At 43.9% G+C, this 21579-nt stretch overlaps 2 protein-coding genes across 5 annotated transcripts in view; one reads left to right on the forward strand and one right to left on the reverse strand.

Annotated features, from left to right (window-relative positions):
• Positions 1 to 9855: 9855 nt before the first annotated feature.
• LOC143299967 (uncharacterized) lies at positions 9856 to 13464 on the forward strand. Its single transcript, XM_076613520.1, has 2 exons — positions 9856 to 9975; positions 12587 to 13464. Exons 1-2 carry the CDS (start codon positions 9963 to 9965, stop codon positions 12964 to 12966), a joined length of 393 nt encoding a protein of 130 aa, XP_076469635.1. The 5' UTR covers positions 9856 to 9962; the 3' UTR covers positions 12967 to 13464.
• Positions 13465 to 19807: 6343 nt separating this feature from the next.
• Positions 19808 to 21579, reverse strand: part of LOC143299965 (nuclear transcription factor Y subunit beta-like) — a 35189-nt gene continuing 33417 nt past the window's right edge. For all 4 annotated transcript variants that reach the window (XM_076613517.1, XM_076613518.1, XM_076613519.1 and 1 more), the window contains exon 9: positions 19808 to 20903. In XM_076613517.1, the coding sequence (XP_076469632.1) occupies positions 20886 to 20903 (18 nt within the window). In that variant the 3' untranslated portion in view covers positions 19808 to 20885. The remainder of the gene's footprint in view (positions 20904 to 21579) is intronic.

Genomic DNA, 21579 nt, shown 5'->3' on the forward strand with positions numbered 1-21579 from the left:
GTTAAGTATAGTTGTTGTTGTTGCTACTGCTACTGCTGCTGCTGCTGTTTTCGTTGTGAGTTTTCACGGTGCAGTTTTGTTGGGGTTTTTTTCCACTTCCATTTTCACGGCTTCAGTTGACCGAGTGGTATTGACCCTTTGACTTCTGCAGCTCCATGAGACTAGTGTGACCTAAATCTGAAGTGCAGTCACCATTTTCTGTGCCGTTCTAAGTGGTAGCTAGCTAATCTTTGTGAATGAAGGGATGTGATATGGAATCCCGACAGGAAGTGTGAACAAAAGGTATCTTCAAATCTTCAAATTGGCAGGTCAGCCGTCATTACTACTAATGACCTGTGTGCGCAGAGGCGTAAATACCTAGCTAAAACCTAAGTAGACCTATCTTTTCCTCCGGAGGGGGTGACAATGAGAAAGAGCATGTATACATACTCCCTCCCACCGTCACTCGCAGCGTCCCTCCGGAAAAAAAAAGGGGGGGGGGGCGGGAGGGGGGGGCCGGGGGGGGGGGGGACTAAACTGTGATCTTGTTCAGCTCCCTCTTGAAAGCTGCCAAGGAGGGAGCCTCTGCTGCTGTTGCAGGCAGGGAGTTCCAGACGGGGATGGTTGATGGGAAAAAAACTATTTATAAGGGTCAGAGGAGGAGCTAAGATGGACAAATTTGTGTCGATGATTTGATCTTGTTCTGCCGGGTCCTTTCTTGAGAAATTTGTCTGGAGGGATGTCTACAATGCCGTTGACCATTTTATACATCAAGGTCAGCCTTTGTCTGTTCCGCCGTGATTCGAGGGATTCCCATCCTAGTTCTTGCAGCATGTGTTACGCTGCTGGTCCGCCCGTAGTCACTGTGTACATAACGTGCTGCTCTTCTTTTGCACCATTTCAATCTTGTTCTTTTGACCTTCTTTGTACGGGCTCCAGACTGATGAACAATACTCCAGGTGCAGGCGTACAAGAGTTTGGTAGGCATTGGCTTTGGTGGTTTTATTGGATGTTTTTAGATTCCTTTTTAGGAAGCCTACCATGCTGTTGGCTTTGTTGGTGACTCTTGTAACATGTTCTTTCCAGTTTAGATCGTTTCTTATGTCGACGCCGAGATATTTTGCGCTGTCAACATGCTCGAGGGTGTGTCCTTTTAATTTGTAGTTGTAGCTGATGGGGTTCCTTGATGTTGTACAGGTAAGGATATTACATTTTTCTGGGTGGAATTCCATTCCCCAACGCTGTTCCCAGTCAGACAGTGTGTTGAGGTCTTGTTGGAGCATTTTACAGTCTTGGATTGTCTTGATCGTAGAGTAGACTATAGTCATCAGCGAACAATCTAATATTGGCCTTGATGTTCTGAGGCAGATCGTTGATGTAAATCAGAAATAGGATGGGGCCTAGAACTGTCCCCTGTGGGACTCCGCTGATGACAGGTGCTGGCTCAGATTTTTCGCCGTCAACTACGACGATTTGGGTGCGGTCAGAAAGGAAGGCCTTGATCCAGTCCAACGTCGATCCTCGTATACCATAATGGTCCAGCTTACGGAGGAGGCGTTTGTGGGGGACCTTGTCAAAGGCTTTGGAGAAGTCCAGGATTACCATGTCGGTCTGCTGTCTGCTGTCCTGGTTTTTGGCGATGTCTTGGAACAATGTTTAGCAGTTGAGTTTCGCAACTCCTTCTGGCTCTAAACCCATGTTGAGTTATCAAGTATTTCATGTTGGGTCAGATGGCGCATGATGTTGCTTGCGAGGATGTGTTCTTGCATCTTACAGCATATGCTGGTGAGGGAGACCGGTCTGTAGTTAGCAGCAGAGTTACGATTGCCCTTCTTGAATACTGCTGTCACGTTCGCCATTTTCCAGTCGTCTGGTACACATCCATCTGCCAGTGATTTGGTGAAGATAATAGAGAGCAGGGGCGCGATCTCATCTGCGCACTCTTTCAACACTTTTGCTGGAATCTCATCAGGTCCTGCTGCTTTATATGGGTTGTTCTTCAGCAATTTGCGTACCCCTTGTCGATCGTGATCTCGGCCATTGCAGGGTAGGACACTCCCGATGGTGTTGGGATTTTGCTGCTTTTTTCTCTCGTGAAGACCGACTTGTACTGGTGGTTTAGAATGTTGGCCTTTTCTTTTGGGGATGCATATAATCTTCCTTGGTCTCGAAGTGGAGATACCCCTGTACTGTCACGTCTGAGAGATTTGATGTAATTCCAGAATCGCTTTTGGTTGCTCCCTTTCAACTGCTCATCATCGCTTTTGGGAGGATCAATGATGTTGTTGATGTAAGTCCAGTATGCATGACGTTGTTCCCGCTGTACTTTGCCCTTCATCTGTAGGTACTGTCGTCTTACTGAGGGGTCACATGAGGTTTTGCTCTTTCTAAATTTCCCAGCAAGTTTTCTTTTCATTGACTTGATGTGGGGGGTAATCCAGGGTTTATGGTTGGATTTGTTTCGGACAGTTTTTGAGGGGATGTGTTCCTTCACGAGGGAGTGGATTATGGTATATAATCCCGACAGGAAGTGTGAATAAAAGGTATATTAGAAAGTGGGAGTGAAAGGGATGTAATCCCGACAGGAAGAAATCCAAACAGTCACTGATGTTGGACAGACGTCAATCATGACCGGTAACTTCGGAGCTGTATCACTGAGAGAAACAGCCCTTCACGGACGAGCTCTGCGTACTCGTCAGCAGCTGTGAAGGGGTTAAAAAAATAAAGATGAAAAACTGAACTGAGAAATCAGGGTAGTTCAGGTTTCCGCTATGTTTTGTCATTACCATTATTATTATTATTATATCATTATTATTATTATCATCAGTATTATTATTATCATTATCAGTATTATTATTATCATTATTCATTTATCTTTAAAAAAAAAAAAAATCTCCTGCTCTGCCGACAAAGAATTGTGTAGCACTTTCTTGTCCAAAATGTCAGTCATCGTTGTTGCTTCCATTTTCGCTGCTTCAGTCACCGTCCTAACTAACCAAAGACAGAGTTAATCATCACTATGCCTACGGCGGTATCGAAAGTTCATGACCGAGCCACATTAGTCATATACACTGACTCAGACCCCGTTTGTGATATCACAGATTTTGTTTGTGATATCAGAGTTGTCACAGCATGCAAAGCTTTGTGTGTGTGAGTGAAATAACAAAATTACCGTCACAAACTATAGAATAGATATTCGTAAAGAACATCTTTAAATGCACTCAGTGATATATACCGCGTCAGAAAGTTATATATACGCAATGCAGCGGTAAACATTGTAATGTATTGTATTGTATTACTATTGTCACAACAGATCTCTGTGTGAAATTCGAGCTGCTTTCCCCAAGGAGAGCGCGTCGCTACACTGAGAGCGCCAAAAATTTTTTTTTCCTGCCTACAGTTTTTTAGTTTTCCTATCGAAGTGGATTTTTCTACGGAATTTTGCCAGGTACAACCCTTCTGATGCCATGGGTTCTTTTACTTGTGCTAAGTGCATGCTGCACACGGGACCTCGTTTTATTGTCTTATCCGAATGACTAGCGTCCAGACCACCACTTACCACTCAAGGTCTAGTGGAGGGGGACAGAATACTGGAGACTGTGCCGGGAATCGAACCAGTGCACTGATTCTCTCGCTTCTTGGGCATGTAGTAATATATATTACTCAGTCGACTATTGTGTTGTATTGGTAAAAATATTATTTCCATAGCGCCCCCCACCTCTCTGTCTCTCTATCTGTGTGTGTGTGTGTGTGAAAGAGGTGGGAAAAGATTGTGCTTAGGTAGCAGAATGACAAAAGCAGAGCGGCTGTCAAAGAAATTCTTTAGAATCGGCAGTTGGGAATTGTTCCAGCGCGAGAATGAGAATCTCACAATTGAGAAATTGGCATATGATTTTGGACTTTTTTTGTCCCCCAAAAGGGCCCCGGAACAATTGAAAGACCAAGAAAAAACTTTCCTTTTGAAATTCGCCCTTTCCCCAAAGGGAAAAGGAAAAAGGAGTACCCCAATAAAATTCGGGCAAAAAAAACCCAAAAAAAAACCAAAATTTTTAACACCAAAAAACCAAAGAAAAAAGGGTTTTTTAGCAAACCCTAAAATGAAGAACATTGGGGGTCCCCGTTTTTCGAAAAACCTAACAAAAATTCAAAAAAGCTTTCGGCTCCCAATGCCTTTTTCACCCAGGAACCTCAAAACCCAAAAAAGGCCCTTGGGGTTTTTAGGGAAATAAAAAGGGGGAAAAACCCTTAAAAAACTAAAAGGTCTTAAACCTGGGGAGACCTCAAGGGCAAAATTGGAAGGAAAGGGGGCCCCAGCAGGAACCCAAAACCCCACAAAAGGTCGCCTTAAAGGAATGTTGGGGAAAATTCTTTTTAGCCCATTAACAACCACACCCCCAAACCCTCCCCCTTGGGGAACCCAAAACGGGGGAAGTAACATGTGACCCGGCATGGGGGGGCCCCTAACTTTCTCCAAAATTCAAAAGCAGAAATTTGAATGCAGGGACCCTTCCACACCGGCATGACCACCTCCCTGTGTTAAATCTACAAAAACTGTCAAAAAAAAACCCCTGTATAAAACCCGCTTTGTTTCCAATTTAAAAATATGAAACCAAAGAGAAAAAACCGCCCAACCCAAAAAAATTAAAGACCAAAAAGAAAAAAAAAAAACGGCACGAACAGGATGCAAAACATTTCAACCCCCCAGGGGGGAAAATTTCCGGGAAAAAAGGGGGCCGGATGAAAAACATCGGCGGGTCAAATTTTGGGGCAAAAAAAAAAAAAAAACCATCTCCGGACAAAGAAATTTTAAAAACAAAAGGAAAAAAAAATTTAAAACATTTTGGAAATCATTGCCCCAAAGGGGGCCCAAAAAAGAACAAGGGGAAACTTTTTGGGAAAGGCACCCCAGTTATACCCCAAAAAAGGGAAAAGGTTCGGGAAATTTTATCGTCCCAGGGGAAGGGAAAAACTGCACAAAAACAACCCCAGACATATAAAACCCCTAAAGGAACCCAATTTAAAGGGACAACGAAAAAAAAAGGATCCCCCCCTCCCAAAAAAACTTATTCCTTTACAAAAAGGGCGATCAAAAAAATTTTGGAAAATGAAAAAAAGGAAAAAATGTTAAAGGATTTTTTAAAAAAAACCCTTTTCCAACGGGACCTTTGATGATAATTTACAATAGTTTGACCAAAACAAGCAATAGCAAAATTTGCAATATAAAGCCCCCTGGACCAACAAAGTTCGCTACCCCCGACATAAAGGGAACTACCCGGAAAAGGAAGAAAGAAGAAACCCTTTTTTCAACTAAAATAAAAACCCATTTCCCCACAATGGAAATGTCCCGGGAGGAAACGGGACACAGCTTCTTAAAACCCCTCCCAAAAAAACCGGGAAAGCCATCAAAAGGGGTTCCCGGACCCCAAACCCAAAGCAAAACATTGCTGAAAGCCAGGGAACCCTGATGGGCCGGAAATTTGCTGGGGATCTTGAACACAGGCAATCCTCCCCCAAATAAAAGGGGGGTTAAAACGGCAAGTCCAAAAGGGAAAAGCGCTGCTTTTGCTTTGGGGTTTGTAAAAAATTTTTTTCAAAAAGAAAAGAAAAAAAACTTAGCAGTGGGCAATTCTTGGAAATGCCTACAATAAAAACCCGGTTTGGGGCCCCTTAAAAGGGATTTGTACAAAGGGGTATGGATTTTGGGGGTCCACGGGGGGAAAAATTTTGGGAAAAACCCAGCCCTTCAGGAAAAAAAAACCGGGGGCCCCTTCCCCCCTCGGGGTTTGGGGGATGTCCCTTGGCACCTTTTTTAAATTTCCCCCAGGGAAACTTCAAAGGGTTTTCCCCCGTTTCCCCCTTTTCCTCACAATGCCCTACATAAGGGCCCCGATCCTGGAAAAAAACAAAAAAACTAGCCCGGGGGGCTTACTTTTTGGCGGATAGGGGGGCCGGGGGCCCTTCAAAAATTTTCCCCAAATTTCCCCCCAAGGAAAGAACTAAACCTTTACCGGGAAAAAAAAAAAATTTTGGGGCTCAAAAGGTGAAAAAGAAAACGGGATCCCCCATCAATCCTCAGGAAACCCAAACGTTCCCCCCCGGGTGAAACCACCAACAAAAAAAACCGCGAAAAATTTCGCCCCCCCCTTCTTTCACCCCCGGGATTAAAGGTTGGGGGGAAACCTAAACCCCCCACGCTCCCAAAAGGAAAAAAACCCCTTCCCCCGGACAGGGGGCGGCCCTTAAAAAAAAAAAACCCGGAAAATCCCCTGGTTCTAAAAAAAATGAAAAAAGGGGCCCTTTTGTCACCCCTTAAAACAAGGGGGCAAACCCGGTTTTAAAAAAAACGCCAACCTTTTCCCCTGCTATCCCCAAACCCAACTCGTCCCCAGTGGGGATGGGAACTACGGATTTGGGGCTAACAAACCGTCCCCCAAAAACCCAACCCCCCCTTAAAATTGGGGGTAAAAGGGGAAAGTCTATGGGGTTTGATCCCGGGGGAAAACCAAAACAAAAAACCCCGCCCACGCCCCCTTTGCAAAAACCTTTGTTTGCCCTTTCCCCTTCCCCAGTGGGCAGAAAAAAGTTAGAACAGGTTAAGACCTACTTCAAAGCATTAGAAAACCCTCAAAACCCACTGCATGACGTTAAAGAACCAAAAGGCAGCCGCCTAGGACGAGGAAGATCATGGATGGGGCAAGCAGAAGACACAATCCAGCTAGTATGCCGACGACAAGACCTGAAAGAAACAAAAGAATGGGAGAAAAACCCCGAAAACCTTCAACCATCTATTCAACACAGCCGTTTCAACCCACTATAGGAAGACATTTGTCGGGAATGGCCAGAGGGCAAAACTGATGCGGAAGTGAAGCTACTCATAGAAGAAAACAGTAAAGAAGAGGACATCATCATATACACAGATGGCTCAGTCACCAAAGACCAATCCGGTTGGGGATTCACTGCGAAACAAAATGGAAAAACAGTTAGGGAAGAGAATGCTGCCTACAAAGTCACAACCTCCAGCCTAACGATGGAAGTTGAAGCTGTGACACATGCCCTCCAGTGGCTATCGTCCATCCATACGCCCGGAAACCAACATGCCATGATTCTAACAGACTCTATGAACCTCATACAGAAAATTGAAAACGGAATGGGGAGCCCAGAGTGGCATAAGGCAATGCGCAACTTTCAGATTAAAAAAACTCACATGGTCATACTGCCCGGACATGCAGGTGTTAAGGGAAATGAGCGAGCTGACAGACTTGCTGGTAACGCAACACCAACGAGCGGCCTACATCTAGGAAAATTGGAAATCCTCAGAAAAGTCAGGATATCAAAAAGAACAGGTACAAGGCCATTACAACCTTCGATCGCCTCAAGAAATAAAAGCAGAGAGAGGGGGTGGCCGTAAGTCTAACATGAAAAGGTAGGAGCGCGATGCTTTGCAAATCAAATATCGGCGTCATTTCAAACCAACATTGCGCAAAGTTCTTCAAAACGGAACAGAGTCTATGTGGACTTTTTCCAAATACAATAGACTGAGCAACACACTAGACGCCACGTTCTTGGCATCAGAGATCTTTTCCCATCCCTCTTGCGGCCAATCAGTGGCAGCCTCTGTGCGTGTTTGTGTGCATGTGTGGGTCTGTATTTTTGAGTGCGTTTGTGCATGCGCGAGAGTGTAAGTGTACACAAGTGTCAGTAGAGTTTCTGTGCACGTTCGTATGTGTGTGTGTGTGCGTGTGTGTGAGGGAAGGTGGGGGTGCGGGGGCAGGTGGGGTAGAGGATGAGGGTATGTGAGTGTATGCATGCCTACACTGTGGGAGCAACAGGACATTGGAACGTATATATATATATATATATATATATATATATATATATATATATATATATATATATATATATCTATATATATATCTATATCTTTGTATATATGTGTGTGGAGATATGGGCATATGTGTGTGTGTTTGTACAAGTAAGTGTTCATCTCAGTCTCTGTGTGTGTGTGTGTGTGCCGTGGAAGCTGTGATACGTAGACTAGAAATGAGTGTGGAGGAGGGGGGGTAGAGGAGGTGCAGGGTAATGTGTGTGGGGTGTGTGTGTTGGAGCTCATGTACGTTTATATGTATTTGACTGTGCTTTCATATCTGTGAAACTGCATGTTCGGTGCATATCTGTTAGCATGTGTGGGTGTATATGTGAATGTGTCTTCATGTTTTACATCTATTTGCTTATTTATCATCATTATCTTTATTTATTTATCTTTTTACATTATAGTTATTATTTATTTATTTATTTATTCATTTGTGTAAGCGTATCTATTATTTATTCACCTTTTTTTTTTTCTCAAGGCCTGACTAAGCGGGTTGGGTTACGCTGCTGGTCAGGCATCTGCTTGGCAGATGTGGTGTAGCGTATATGGATTTGTCCGAACGCAATGACGCCTCCTTGAGCAACTGAAACTGTGTGTGTCCCTCTCACTGCAACATACACTGTGGTTAAAAACTCGAGCAGCTTTCTCTGGAAGCTTCCCAGTTTAAGGGACATTACTCAGTAAATACGTCGCTCATTGATTAGATACAAGTTAAGTCTCTTGCTATGATCACAGGCGACATCCACGAAAGTCACTTTTCTCAGTGTCAGCGGAAAGGTGGCATGTGTCGTAATTTCTTTTTCTTTTTTTTTTTAAACAAACACACACACACACCACACACACACCACACACACCACACACACACACACACACACACACACACACACACACACACAACACACACACACACACACAGAGGCACTCATACACACTTCAGTTCATGCTGCATGATAACATGTTTTTTTTTGTATATTTTGTATGCTGCGGCCAGGCTGGTAACATCAATATGAAATAAAAACTGAATTGTCTTGAAAAACATGCCACAGATGAAAAACAATTTCGGCTGAAAGATTTTTTTTTTTAATTTTTTTTTTTTAAGGAAGGAATCCTTAGTTTTCAAAGTAGAAGAAATAACAGTTAAACTAACATCTTCAGACTTAGAAAATTCTTTTTTTTTTCTTTTTTTTTTATCACCTGTTCATTACCTCTGTCTTCCGTCTATCTCTTTCCTTCCCTCTCTCTTCACTGTCACACACACACACACACACTCACACTCACACACACACACACACACACACACTCACACTCACACACACACACACACACTCACACACACACACACACACATACTGACACACACACACACACCGCACTCACAACTGAATGGGTAAAGTCCTATATCAGTATTCTAAATTATTGCACCTATTTTACTGGCAATTTTTGTGCATGTACGAAACGATATTACCATTACTAGATGTTGCAACCCATTTTCAGTGGATCGTTTCGACTCGGTCTTATTTTGTATGTTATTTTTACCCATGTTTTTTTGTCAGTGGACTCAGTTTAGTAACTAACGACAAATAGGTGCAACTGTAATTTAGGATGCTAAAATAAGACACTTTTGACTATTGTAGCAGTAACTAATTAGTCAACTGACAGTACTGCATGGGCATTCCTGACGTTGTTGGAAATGGGTAGACTCGCTCTCCTCCCACTCTTTACTGACCCCCACCGCATACGTGCTCCACACATTCACACTGCTCCCAAACCATACAAGGCCTTATGTGCATATTTTGTGCCCGTGTGTGTGAGTGTGAATGCGTGCGCGCGTGTGAGAATATTTATTTTTGGGTGTTTCTTTGAAAAGCACATGTGGCGTAGCGTATATGGATAAGTCCGCACGATTTGACACGTACCTTGAAACTGAAACTTAACGCGCGTTCTCTCCATGGTGCATTATCGCTTTGGCCAATCGGAGTTAGCCGTGCGTAACGGAAGTGGTCGTGATTTGACGCTGTTTTCTCGATAGCCCAGTGGAAAGTCCTGATTGTGTTCGTTGCTAAGGTCGTTTCACCACTTCACCAGAAGAGCAGGCATTCGACAGACCGACAAAATGTCAGAGGAAGGTAAGTGGCATTGACATGTTTGTTGTTTTTGCAACTGTGTTATGTAATTTAGGTAAACTGCCGGTTTATGCCATTTGCAGTATCTACCTTTGTGTACGATGTCAGTGAGGCCAGATCGTTCTGTTTGTGACATCGGGTTGTTTTTTCAAGGGGGAAGAGGGGAAACAACCCGCTATGAAACTCTGTCGTGTCTTCGGTTTTGGTACAATCCGTGATCGATTGAATGAAATACTGTTCAGAAGTCAGAATAATTATTAGTATCACTCATTCTTTTTTGTTTATATGCCAGAACACCGGGATTCAGATCCTTTAAAGAAATTATCGCAGTTTATCTCAGTCTCTCAATCCTCTCGGGTTGTCGTGCATCAAACTACGAATTTTGTCGACGAATCTAACGAACGATATTACTGTAAAGTGGTGAAGACTGGATGGAGAAGTTTCAATTTCAAGAGGGCGTCAAAGTATGCGGACTGATCTATATATGTTATCATATATCAATATCAAGGCGTGCAGGCCTGACAAGGCCTTTTGCCCGCTTGAAGTGGGGAAGAAAAATAGTCCCCACATATGTCTGGTGCATTTTTCAACATTGAGTGCGCAATGCTTGAAAAATCAATAAATATGTAATTGAGTTTTGTATTTAAAATTTTTTAAATATCAGGATAATTTTTAAATGTATTCACTGTTCCTGCGGAAACGTCTTGTGACAAATTATTCCAAACATTTGTTACTCTGTTAGTAAAGAAATGTGCAAATCTGTAAGTTTTTACTGAAACTTTTAAGTAGTTTGTAGGAATGGCACATCAACTTAGAAACTGAAATAAAAGCAGAAGAAGAAAAGTGAGCAGATGCCTGAACTTCGCATGGACCGAATGTGTTGATCACACCTTGAGAGCCTACCAAATTATATCAGAATATATCCACACACTTGAACTTGAAAAGATCAGTGTGTAGGCCTGTCTGGCCTTTACACGGTCCATACGCTCCAACTATTACTGTTGCATGCATGCACACACACACACATACACATACACACACAAATGATGAAATACATTAAAAACTGGAAAAGAGTAATTAAACTATAAAATGAATAGATGAATATAAAGAGAAAAAAAAAAAGCCGGTCACAGACCATACCTAACTGAGAAACAGCTGTGATATTTTGGTGCTGCCAACAGGTTTAACTTTTTTTGTGGAAAAACCTCATTCACAGGTTTTGTGCTGTGCCCATGTAGACAGCAAGTCAAAGCTGTAGCACATAAAAGATAAACTGACCCATGAGGTGAGTGCAGGTGGTCTATGGTAGGTACTCAAGGGCTGATGGAGGGCTGGGTGTATGTGATTGTCAGGCATCCGCTCTTTTTTTTTCAAACATGTTTAGCGGATGTGGTGTAGCATGTAAGGATCAGCTCACATGCTTTAACACCCCCTTGAAACTGACCTGTATATGGGTGGTGTGATATTTAGATTCAGCAGTGCATACACCTCCATACCCCTTCCCCACTGTCTGAAAGTGCAGGATGTGAACCAGTTTTAGTAACCGTTTCCTGATAGGAATATAACTTGACGTTTTTGATAATTTAATCAAAGTCGTCTTCTGCATTTGTGGGCTTCCAACTTTTGTTCATTTATATGTATGAGCGGGCGTTTTCTGTGTATGTGACCATTTTTACCCCACCATGTAGCTGTATTCCATATTCAGAGTATGCCAGGTATATTCTTCCAACCCCCCCTCAGAAGAAAATGAAATGTCACACTGTCCACACAGTGTGTGGTGTCAGCGTCCTTTACGCCGTCAGGCATCTTATCCGACTGGCGTTTTATTCCTTGGGAGGGAGCTGAATGTGGGTAAACATTTCAACAAGGTGACTACACAATGCATTAACTAAGGATGACTGTTTTCTCTCTATTCCCCCACCTACCCCAACATTACCCCTTTTTATATCCAGACACAAGTCACCCTCTCATCATGGTCCCATCATCTCAATTCTTTTTGTGCTTGTGGGCTGCAACTCCTACGTCCACTAATGTAAACACATGGGCATTTATATGCATGGCTATGTTTATCCCACCATGTGGGCAGCCATACTTTGTGTGCTCATGCAGGGTATGTTGTTTCCATAATCCACCCAGCACTGACATGGATTACAAGATCTTTAACGTGTGGATTTGATCTTTTGCATGCATATACTTATGGAAGGGGTTCAGGTGTTGGCTCTGCACACCTGTTGACCTGGGAGATTGGGAAAATCAAAACCCTTGATATACCTGATGCCGAGACTGGGATTCAAACTTGCACTAAGATCCAAACAGTTTAACAACTCACTGACTTGGCTGTCATCACAAATATCTCTCTGAACTATTCAGAACAAAAGCATGAACAAAAAAATACAAACTTTTGCCACCCTTTTGTCTCTCTCAGAAATAAATCGGGGAAAAAATGTATGAACTAAAATACAAACTTTTACCTTTCTTTTCTGTCCTGTTAAAAATACAAACATTAGCCATTGTTTTCTGTCCTGTTAAAAATGCCAAACTCTCACCATTGTTTCTTTTCCTGTCCTGTTAAGAAATACCAAACGTTAGCCGTTGCTTTCTGTCCTGTAAACAGCGGTCGCCGTAGTCAACAAGTCCAAGGAGTCGGAGACTCTGAGCAAGAGCAGCCTGGTTCACCTGGCACGGGGACTGGGCAAGGACAGTGACGGCCTCACCCTCCCCATGCTCCTCAACCTCCCCACCACCACCATCATCAACGTCATCTACGATAGCAATGATGACGGACTCTTGAAGGACGAGTCCGGAACCGTGCAGGCAGCAGTGGTGGAGAAGTGTGTTCTGATGTGGCGGCAGCACACGGCCGAGCAGAAGAACAAGGACAGGATAAAGACGCTGGAGAAGGCCCTCAGGGAGATGGGCAAGAACGAGCTGGCTGACGGGATCTTGGAGCGATACCAGAACCACCAGGAAATCACGCCAGACATTTTTGCCTGAGCAGGTGGTGAACTTTTTTTTTTAGTTGCTGAGGATTGTTGGTGTTATACTGTACAGCTCTTCCAAAGTGTCGAACATGACTGATTTGAAACTTCAAAAAAATCATTAAAATTAATTCTAAAGGCTTACATGTTTATGTATATCAGTTATGAACATGTTGAGAAAACTCACCGGAGTGATGTAGTTCATTAAAAAAAAAAAAAAAAAATTCTGATCAGCACTTGTTTGTGAAGTAATATGTTCTGAAAATATCTGGGAAAACTCACTAATATGTCTGTTTTATTAAATACTTTTCTGTTGAGGGCTTTTTGTGTGTGTATGAAAAAAAAAGTTCAAGGAAACCATGTCTAGCAGTAGCCAAAATATGAAACCCTTTTCCCCAGATGAGATGTCTCCTATAGGCATATGTACCATACTTTGCTGTTTTTTGTTAGCCAGTTTTGTTTATATTGTGTGTTCCTTTAGAATTAAAACATGTCGTTACAAATGTTGGAAAAAGCAGCCTTGTAATGGATTTCTTCTGTACTTTACAAAAGTTAGTTTCCATAGCCTATTACAGCCAATTGGGCAGTGAATTCACACCCACTGTGTCTAGGGCTGGGCATAGGGAGGCGAGGCCCAGTCCTCTCTTTCTGCTGTTTTCACCATCCCAGACCAAAGCCAGGTATCCATTCAGTGATTCACACCTGGGTGAAGTGAGGGAAATTGGAGTAAAGTGCCTTTCCCAAGCGCACACCACCTGGCCAAAATGAGACCTCAATGTCAAACCCTGATCACTGCTGAACACAGGATCAGAGGTCTCAAAGCCTAACCAGTTAGGTCACAGAGCCTTTCTGCCTGCTTAACAATTTTTTTTTTTTTTTTTTTTTAATGATTATATGACAGGAATGGACCAAAATGACGATGCCAGATCTCCTCACGACAGCTGCCAACAGAACGGCATGGTGAGCTATGACATCTTCATGTCCCCCCAACGACCCCAGCGGTCGAGGGAATGATTGCATTGATGACAGATATAGCTCTCAAACTAGGAGGCAAGGTACTAGCTTTTACTGTTTTAGTGCTGCAGCCTTGGGAGCTAGTTGGCCTTGGGGATCATCACAATGCTGACTGTCTTAAAGACTAAAGCCTTCTTGGCTGAAAGTGGAGATGTAACTTGGGCAAAAGTCTCCACTGCAATGAAATTCTCCCCCAAATTGTGGGGGCAGCAGTTGCCTCCTCTGCTGTTCTGAAGGTCATAGCTGGACACGACTATCATACACATGCGTATCGCAGAGACTGACGGGTTGATGAGAAAGTGACAGGCAAGCGCAAGACAGAACACACACAGGGTGACTTATTCCCCTTTAATCTGCATGATACACATTTCATATTGTCGTCATCCTGTAGAATGCTGACAGGGGAACATATATACACTGCACTGTCATTCCACAAAAATCTCTGGAAATGATGACTTCATCATTTATACAGCACTGGTATCGCTGAGAAACACAGATTTGAATGAATAAACAAAAGATGAAAAACATCGATGAAAAGTCCTGAAATGATGTGACATGAGTAATGACATGAGTAATAATGAACAGTGATATTTGTGAAACCAAACTGATCAGTCAGAGTGGCTGAATTGTGTGGACTGCAAGGTGGTCATAGCTGGTTAATCAACACCTTGAATGCAGTTGTCTGGGTGTTAGTCTGTTGGACGAGATGATAAACTGTGACCTCCCATGTACAGCATGCACAAAGCACACATAAAAGAACCACAATAACGACAGAGTTGTCCCAGACAAAATGCTGTAGAAACATCCACTCTGACAAACTGACCACATGTGATGTGATGAATAACAAACTTAACAAACTTAACAAATGTGATACTTGACTGCCAGTGCTGTGACTATGACAGACAAACAAGGTGTGGCTGTGTATGGGGGACTCGGAGCAGCGTGGAAGGAATGCCACTGAAACCCCACACACCAAACAAAGTGATGAATAACAAGAAATAAAAATGAAAAAAACCGAGCAATTGTGATGAATAACAAACTGAAAAAAATGTAATGAATAACAAACTGAAACAATGTGGTGAATAACAAACTGAAAAACGTGTAACAAATGACAAAATGATCAAATCTAACAAATGAAAATGCAGAAGAAAAGTGCTTATAAAAGAAAAACTGAAAAATTGTGAGAAATGAATAACTTGACAAAAGTGATAAAATGAACAAGCAAGAAACCTAAATATCGTTTCTACTTCGGAAATGGTTTCTCATCGACATTCATGCGAAACATAATTTCCAGCTTTTTTTTTTTTTTGTTAGCACATCTGAAATGGGGAAAGAAAAAAAGTCATTCAGCCAAAAACCCATTTTCTAACAGGAATCAAAACTTTTTTTTGTTGCTTAAATTCTGTCACTACATTTTGTTCCTTCTTCGAATCCCAAACTTCAAATTATAAAAACCTTTCTGCTAATTCAACAGTTATTGAAATAACTACTCCAATACTTTAACAGCTTTAAGGCCAGACACGGTAGTGAAATTTTGACCAAAATCAAGATTTTTTATGATTTTCGTTTTTTTCGCATAATTTGCTTCTTCAACAAATAATCTTTATAGTCATTTTCATATTTTGTACTAAATCGGTCGCAAAAGGTGTTATATTTGCAAATGAAAGTTGCTTCCTGATGTTGATTTTGTCTGAATTTTTCAAACATCGTCCAAAAGTGTTGATTTTACACCTTAGCAACGTATACTTTCATTTCCCGAAGCCTATCATATCGCATATCAACAGAAACAGCGTCATCTTGTGAATGCAGACCCGGTTCTTTTAGTTGTTGAAACGGACTATAAAACACTGCGAGCGATTTTACACACACTGTATCGCGCAAGTTTTCCCAAATAAGGCACAGAGTACTATGACTGCAGTTTCATTGATGAGACTGACACCAGTGGAAATTTCAGACAATCAGATTTCATTCCGCTGGGCTCAGCCAGCCTTCGGGCATGCTCGGCTCCCTCCGTCGAGAAGCCAAAATGGCCGTCCAATAACATTGTGATCGCGCTGACATGAAAGTTTTTTCTCATCAATTATTTTGCCAGCTAAGACATCTCCTGGATTCATCATGCCTCGGCAATAGCAAGGAAAGAGACGATTGCACTCGATAGCTGCTGCAAAAGCAACATGGGCCAAATGTGATGCGGCAGCGACTGAAAGCGTGGCTTCGAAGACACCGGCACCTTCGACAGACTCTGATAAAAGTGCATCGAGAAGAAAGATCGAAATCGTGAACACTGATGAGTGACCTGAGTTGCCCAGAGTGCGGAGAAACGGGACGGTCAGTCAGTGTAGGAGAGAGGGAGAAAGCTGGTTTTGCGGCAAAGCTTGCCATGTGCTGCGATGGCTGGTTATGAAAAGTGCGAATTATCATCCCCACGAACTGAATTCATTGACAAAAAGAATACAGGTTTTTGAAGTAACAACAGGATGACCATGCTGAGCCATGAACTGGGAGGCAGCTACACTGCTCTTCAAACCTTCAGCACTGTCATGGGAATACCAGGCATGCATTTTAAAACTTTCCAGGCCCATGACAAGAAACACTCTTAGAACGCACGGCAGCTACAATCTGGCAGGCGTATGCAGAGACTGAAGACCTGCAGGGGGCACTGGATAAAGGTCAAAATCCAGTCATCAATATCAGTGTTTCATATGATGGAACATGGCAAAAGAGAGGATTCACATCACTGTATGGTACGCCACCCTACGACGTCTCAACAACCGAGACGAGGAGGCCAGGGATCCAGATGCCTACCAAGCAGGAGGACACTAGCTTGTAAGTACCCCCTTCCACTGTGCTCTCCAAAACTGCTCTCATATCAGGAGTATGGGAAAGCCAGACCACTGGAATGTGTCTGCCAATCTGTGTAAACCATTTCATGTTCTTTGTCATCATGTGAGCTGTGAACTGGATTATTAATTGGCCACAAAACACTTCAATTTCAACTTCTCTTACCTGGTGGTTGCTGTGCTGTTGATTAACATGTGCTAAACACTCAGCCAGTAAAGTTTCTGTTCTTCTTTCTCGGTTTGTTTTTCACTCTCTACGCACATTTCAAATGGCTAAAACTTCCACAAAAATAAACACAGAGCCTTAAAATTTGGCATGGTGCTTCTTTAAAGTATGGTGCTTAAAAGTACGCATTGCTTTTTTTTAAACAAAATGTATAGTTATGTTTTATTTGAATTTTATTTAGAACAATCAATATAACTGCACTGACTCAAAAAAATTCTCAAAAATATAAATTTGTCATTACATCAAAAAGCTATCCATACTTTTATAGATATTAACATTCCTAAACTAGATCAAAAAACAGATTTTGGCTAAGTGCAATTGAAAAAAAAGCCTTAGGCTTTTAAAAATTGTTTGGCAGCCATCTTGGACTGTTTCCATGGCAACCGGAGGTCCAAACACCAAAAAAAGAAGAGTTTTGAACTTCCCAGTAAATATACTTTCAAAGTGTAATACATTTTAAATTAAGGCAACAAACACCTGATATGAACTTTAGTGTCTGGCCTTAAACTGAAAAGGAAAAATGGGGAAAATAAAAAGCCAAAAACCACATTAAAAGCTGAATTTGGTCAGTGCAGTGCTTCACAGCAGAGGTTTCTCAAGAGCTTCAGCTCAAATTCCTATCAATTACAGAATTAGCACCAACACTTCAGTTACAACATTGAAGCTGCTTCGTTTCATGGAAGGTTAAAAAAAAAAGATAAGATCAAAGACCTCATAGATATCGGGGCAGTGAATTCATATCCAGTGTCCAGGCCCCTGCACAGGAAGGAAGTGGGACCAGTCCACTCTTTTAACCTTCCCCAACTGACGTCCGGCTCCCATTCACACCTGGGTGGAGAGAAGAAAATTGGAGCAAAGTGCCTTCCCCAAGGACAACGCAATGCCGAAACAGGGCCTCGAACCGTGAACACTGGATCAAAAGTCCCAACATCTGACCCCCATGGCAGGTCGACGAAGAGGAGGAGTTTGTATTATACTCCATGTTTGGTGTTACATATACTTACCATGTCAAACTGATGCAAACTAGGCCTATTGGTTTGCTCTGTTTGGCCAAATTTCGCGCGGCTAACAGTGAAAAGACGGGCCCGCCCGCTCTCAGCCAATCAAACGCCTCTAAAAAGCTGTAAGCGCTGAATCATTCCGTGGCCATGAACCAAAATGCCCCATGAGAACCACAGCGGAGACGCGGGGACGGACGGGCGGGCATTCGAGTTTGACATGGTAAGTATATGCAACACCAAACATGGAGTATAATACAAACTCCTCCTTTTGGTGTCATATACTGTACCATGTCAAACTGATGCAGAATTTAAAGCAAATGGAGGAGGGCAACGCCTACTGGTTCGTATGGGGAGCCCTTGTAACTGAGACGGCAGTGTTAGCCGCGACAAAGGAAATCCCCTTGGAACCGTCAGCCCTGGTCATACGGAAATTCCTGAGGTGGAAGTTGATGAAGGGATTCTCAGACCACCAGAAGGCTGCCTCCAAGACATGCTGCATTGCACTGGCTGGAAAGCAGCCGAAGTAGCTATGGTCAGCACTTCGTGTGCTCTGGGATGAAGACAGCTGATATCCTTGTGTGCACGAGAGTAGGCTCTACGAATGACTTGGGGAAACCCTGCGGGAAATGGTGCCTGCAGCGATGTCCGTCTTGTAATTCTCATTGAGAGATGAGCAGACGCCTCTGAGAAGAACGCCTATGGCGAGACCTATCCCAATAATATTTGAGACACCGAACAGGGCAGAGGTGCCTATCCGCATCATCTTGGGCAAGAATATCAAAGGTCTGACCCTCAGAGAGGGGGAAGGAACCTCAGGGTCTTGGTTATTAGCCAGAAACTCTGGAAGGAAACAGTGATGGAACCATCTCTGTGGAAGGCCAGATCTTGTGGCATTCCACTAAGACCATGCAGCTCACTTCTACGACTGCCTGTGGCCAGCCACAGAAGGAAAGTGGTCTTGAGGGTGAGGATGTCAAAAGGAATAGTCCCCAATGGTTGGAAGGGCTGTTTTCGAATGAAATCCAGGAACAAGTCCCAGAGGGGCACTCTTCTGGGGTCTCTAGCTTCCTTCCGAGGGGGCACCCCTAGCCACCTCTCTGAGCAGGAAATCCGCTTCAAAGGCGGGACCACCTAGCTGTTTGCATTGTGGTACAGATGGCAGACCTGTACCCTCACACAGAACTAGCAGACAGGATGAGAACCGAGGAGCAGAGAGCCAGAAAGTTGGCCAGCTGCATGCTTGTAGGGTTAATGCCCTGAGCTGTACACCACTGCAAACCATTTCTTCCAGCGAAAGGGGGGGGGGGGGGGGGTGTGTGTGTGTGGGGGGGGGGGGGGGTTGGGGGTGTGTGTGTGTGTGTGGGGGGGGGGGGGGGGGGGGGGTGTGTGTGTGGGGGGGGGGGGGGGGGGGGGGGGGGTGTGTGGTGTGGTGTGGGGGTGGTGGTTGGGGGGGGTGTGTGTGTGGTGGGGGGGGGTGGTTGGGGGGGTTTGGGGGTGTGTGGGGGGGGGGGGGTGTGTGGGGGGGGGGTGGGTGGGGGGGGGTTGGGTGGAGGGTTGTGGTGGGTGGGTGGTCCTCCCCCGCTGTTCATTTGCGTTCACGAGCTGCAGTTCCCACGTTCATTCGTCTACAAGTGGGCTTTTACAAGTGGTTGGGGGTGGTGGTGGTGGTGGTTGGGGGGTGGGGGGGGGTGGAGGGTTGTGGTGGTCGTGGTGGTGGGTGTGTGTGTGTGGGGGGGGGGGGTTGGGGGGGGGGGGGTTGGGGTGGGGGGTTGGGGGTGGGGGGGGGTGGGGGTGGGGGGACTTCACCAAGTGGTGGTGGTGGTGGTCGTCGTCAGTCCTCCCCCGCTGTTTCTTCTTCATTTGCGTTCACGAGCTGCAGTTCCCACGTTCATTCGTCTACAAGTGGGCTTTTATGTACACGACTGTTTTTACCTGGCCATTTCGGTAGCCATACTCCCGTTTTGGGTGTGTGAATTCTGGATGAGTTCTTTCCATAACCCACCTGAATGCCGACATGCATTACGGGATCCTTCACGTGCCACATTTGATCTTCTGCGTGCGTATACACACAAATGGGGTTCAGGCATCTGTTGATCTGCGAGATCAGAAAAATCTCCACCCATTAACCCACAATGTCCACCGGAGCAGGAAATCAAAGCCAGGAAGCTGGGGCCAGAATCCAGCACTTTAACCATTCGTCCACTACACCTATCTTCATTTCAACACCCACCTGCTTCTTCCCCAGAGTTCTAAGAATAAAACATGTCAGTGTGGAAATGAGACTTCACTTGACAGTGCCTCTGGAACCCTGGGACTGTTTCAAATCTTCTCACTGTGATTCCCCTAACAATCACATCCTCTTTTCCTAGAGCACAGATTACCTGAGAGAAAAAGTTACAACACGAATTATTATAACAATTCTAATTGTGATGTTTAAACTGTTTACTTTCCAACTGCTGCAGTGACTGAGCCTCTTTTAACAGAAATTAGAGGGCAGAGAGGCAACACACAACCGGTAATATAGTCCTGGGGAAGGAAAAGCCTGTTCCTTAAAAAAAGTTCATCATTCAAAACGGGCAATAATACACTGTAAAGGGCAGATCATTATGTACAAGACAGATATATGTACATCTGTACAAACCAGGAGTGGTGGTGGCGCGCGCAACACTTGTACACAAAGATCGAGTCCAACAATCACTTTACAAGTCTGTGATGACCAACCCCCCCCCCCCCCCCCGGTAAAATCCTGGCTGTTGTGAAGACTGTGTGATGTTACCATGATGATCAGCCACAGAGAGGGAGACCACTCCAGAACGCATGAAGCTTGCTGCCTTGTCAGGGAACCCGGGATATCCTACGCAAAATTCGTCAGCTGCAACAGACCAACCAAGACACAGGTCGCACGGTATCTTCATCTTGAGGACAAGCACAGATCAAACAAAGCTGAAAGAACACAGTAACAATAAAAAACATGCAACACACAGTAAGAATGCCCAGTTATCAAGACCTGAAGAACCCACCGCAACAAAAGGGTTGTCCCTGAGAAAAATTCTAAAGACAAATCCACTTTGATAAGAAAAAAAAAACACACTTGCAGATGGAAAAAAAAAAAAAAAAAAGGGCCATGCTCTTACTGTGGCGATGTGCAGCTCAAATTTCATACAGAGAAATGTGACGCGACACAAAAGTAATACAATATAGCACAATATTGATAATCAGAAATGTCAAGTGTTTGTAGGAACAATCAAGAAATCTGGTAGCAACATTTTGAATTTGGTTGGAACTCTTGGACTCACAGCCACATCAGCAAACCTACATTTGATCTAAAATGCATACCAACACTTGACTTGGGCCTACCTGCAAAATGGTGCAACTGCTACTGGAGGCCGTTCTTCTTCTGCGTTCGTGGGCTGCAACTCCCACGTTCACTCGTACGCACACGAGTGGGCTTTTACGTGTATGACCGTTTTTACCCCACCATGTAGGCAGCCATACTCCGTTTTCAGGGGTGTGCATTCTGGGTATGTTCTTGTTTCCATAACCCACCG

This window comes from Babylonia areolata, chromosome 25, assembly GCF_041734735.1.
Source record: "Babylonia areolata isolate BAREFJ2019XMU chromosome 25, ASM4173473v1, whole genome shotgun sequence".
NCBI classification, from domain to species: domain Eukaryota; kingdom Metazoa; phylum Mollusca; class Gastropoda; order Neogastropoda; family Buccinidae; genus Babylonia; species Babylonia areolata.